This window comes from Vanellus vanellus (assembly GCF_965231255.1).
Source record: "Vanellus vanellus genome assembly, contig: HAP1_SCAFFOLD_35, whole genome shotgun sequence".
NCBI classification, from domain to species: Eukaryota; Metazoa; Chordata; class Aves; order Charadriiformes; family Charadriidae; genus Vanellus; species Vanellus vanellus.
The window spans coordinates 756267-759280 of NW_028128889.1; the positions used below are offsets into that span (position 1 = coordinate 756267).

Here is a 3014-nt window from a genome sequence, read left to right on the forward strand (position 1 = left end):
CTGAGCTGGGCCGGGCTCTTGGGACAGAGGGAGCACTTTGTGAGCGGGTGCTGCTCTAGAGAGACAGCTCTGCCCAGAAGGAGCTCCTCTGCAAAGTGCAGCAGGGCTGAGGGAACAGCTTCAGGCACGACGATGAGATGAGCAGTGCAGAGAGAGCTTAAAGGCAGTTGGGAGTGGAAGACAGCTGAGAGCTCACTGTGGGAGAAAGCTTCACAGCCCTCTGCACGGTAAGTCTCGGGCTGCAGGGCACTGCCACTGCAGTGTAGAGGAGGATAAGGGTGTTCTCCGCACCATCGGAGGAGCAGGACTGCCTTGTCCTGGGGATGGCTGCAGGGGTGTGCAGGCGGGTGTGCAGCCAGGGGTGCCCAGGGCTGTCCTTCAGAGCTCGGTCCCTGTGCCCCGGGGGGCTGTGTGCCTGCCCAGTGAGCTTCTGCCCTCAAGGATGTGGCATCCAGGGCAGCAGCTGCCTCATCTGTGGCCAGAGCTCAGGCAGAAGAGACTCTCCTGAGCGCCCCTCTGTCCCTCCCCGGCCTTGCCTGCCTTGGCAGAACCATTGGGCCATTTCTCCTTGCTTCACCCATCCCTGCTGTTGCTGTTGCTCTCGTTTTCAGTTTATTTGTGATGAGGCTGCAGCAGCAGCTCAGTGACTGACCCTGCAGGTCCTGCCATGCTGATGTGTCCATGGTCCCCCAGCCCCCTTCCAACCTGTGGGTCTCTTGGCAATGCATTCCATGGTGTGGGGATAAAGCTGACATTTTCTTAAGGACACCCCATCTTCTGGGTGTCCAAAAGCTAACAGCTCTTCACTGGGGAGGGGAGGTTGAAGATCTACACTTTGAAACCTGGATTCCTCTGTTCTCTCTGTGGTCATCCTCCAGAGCAGAGAGGTGCAAGAAAAAGCAGCTGAGCTTTTCTTCAGCTTTCTACAGCTGAGCTGAGCTGAGATGAGATGGAGAGATGGTCTGTCCATCTGTCCAAGACAGATGGATAGACCAGCTCGCCCCCTTCTGCGCTAAGGCTCTGTCCTATTGCCTCCCAGGACTCGCGAAATAGCGCTTGTAGTGTAATAAATATGCCAGGGATTTTTGTCTTCAGAAATGACTCCTCCGGTGGGACAGGGGTAACAGGAGCAAAATAAACAAAAAAATCCAACCCACATCTGTGTTCTGCCGCCAGGGGAACTGGGAGTGACAATGGTCAAAAGCTCTTTTATATCAGCGATAGGTTCAAGCTGCGATCACTCCTGGTTCCTGTCTGCCCATTGCTGCACACCACGACTGACTCCTCTGGAGCCCACAGCAGAGTCCCCTTCTCCCCACTGCACCCTCAGCCCACACAAACCAGGATCACGCCAGGATCTGCACAAACGTCTTCCTGGAAGGACAGAGTTCACTTGAGGGACATTACTGTGATGTGGAACAGGTTCTGCTCAGAGGTGTCTGTCCTAACTCCTCACTGTCTTTTCCTCCTTCAACAGGCCCCTCTGTTCAGGGGGAACAAATGTCCAACAGCAGCTCCATCACCCAGTTCCTCCTGCTGGCATTTGCAGACACACGGGAGCTGCAGCTCTTGCACTTCTGGCTCTTCCTGGGCATCTACCTCGCTGCCCTCCTGGGCAACGGCCTCATCATCACTGCCATCGCCTGCGACCACCGCCTCCACACCCCCATGTACTTCTTCCTCCTCAACCTCTCCCTCCTCGACCTGGGCTCCATCTCTGTCACTGTCCCCAAAGCCATGGCCAATTCCCTCTGGGACACCAGGGCCATCTCCTACATGGGATGTGCTGCACAAATCTTTCTGTGTACATTCTTGATCTCAGCAGAGTTTTATCTTCTCACCATTATGGCCTACGACCGCTACGTTGCCATCTGCAAACCCCTGCACTATGGGACCCTCCTGGGCAGCAGAGCTTCTGTAAACCTTGCAGCAGCTGCCTGGGGCAGTGGCTTTCTCTATGCTCTTATGCACACTGCCAACACATTTTCCATACCACTCTGCCAGGGCAATGCCTTGGACCAGTTCTTCTGTGAAATCCCCCAGATCCTCAAGCTCTCCTGCACAGACATAGTCTATCTCAGGAAATCTGGGCTTCTTGTACTTAGTGCCTGTTTATTCTCTGTGTGCTTTGTTTTCATTGTGCTCTCCTATGTGCATATCTTCCGGACCGTGCTGAGGATTCCCTCGGAGCAGGGACGGCACAAAGCCTTTTCGACGTGCCTCCCTCACCTGGCTGTGGTCTCCCTCTTTATCAGCACTTCATTTTTTGCTTACCTGAAGCCCCCCTCCATCTCCTCCCCATTGCTGGATCTGGTGATGGCTGTTGTGTACTCGGTGGTGCCTCCAGCAGTGAACCCTCTCATCTACAGTATGAGGAACCAGGAGCTCAAGGATGCCCTGAGGAAACTGAGCCAATGGATCTTGCACCATCTACAGTGCTTTTGTGGCACCACAACTTGAAGAATGTTTCATCTCTTGCCTCCTTATTAGCATCTTTGCAATAAAAGGGGATCTCCTGAGTGTGGTGTCATAAGACTGGGCTCTCCATGACACAGTTGCGTCTCAGAACAAACCCAGGGAAGTGGAATTTCCACCTCTTTCTTCTCCCTGTCTTTCAGGGAATAAACTCATGGTATCACTGGGGTCTGTTAAATACCAAGCACTTAGCTGAAGACTGTCTTCTCTGTGGCTCAGCGTAGTAGAAATAGTAAAACGGTGCCTAGTCACCCTCCTCAGGCTGTCACAGGTATGGTGGGGCTGATGGCAGATGTCAGTCCATGCGGAAAGGAATCTGGAGTGGTTAGGGGAGGATGGGGACACTCCATGTCCTCTGGGGTGGCAAGGGAATGGAGACTCAGAAGGTGAAACACCCTCAAGATTAAGTGCCCCCAGCAGAAAGCACCAAAGCCAGGTAGCACAAACCAGGAATGTGCTGTGCTGTGGGAGGCAGTGAAGATGCAGCGGGCCCAGGGAACGGAGACTGGAGAGGTGGGGGAGCTGTCTGAGGAGCCCCA

The 3014-nt window shown here is 54.3% G+C and overlaps 1 protein-coding gene across 1 annotated transcript; it reads left to right on the forward strand.

The window, feature by feature from the left end:
* Positions 1 to 1500: 1500 nt before the first annotated feature.
* On the forward strand, positions 1501 to 2460 carry LOC309683880 (olfactory receptor 14A16-like; the record flags this gene model as incomplete). Its single annotated transcript, XM_082499868.1, has 1 exon — positions 1501 to 2460. The coding sequence occupies one exon, from the start codon at positions 1501 to 1503 to the stop codon at positions 2458 to 2460; it is 960 nt and encodes a 319-aa protein (XP_082355994.1).
* Between the last annotated feature and the right edge of the window lie 554 nt (positions 2461 to 3014).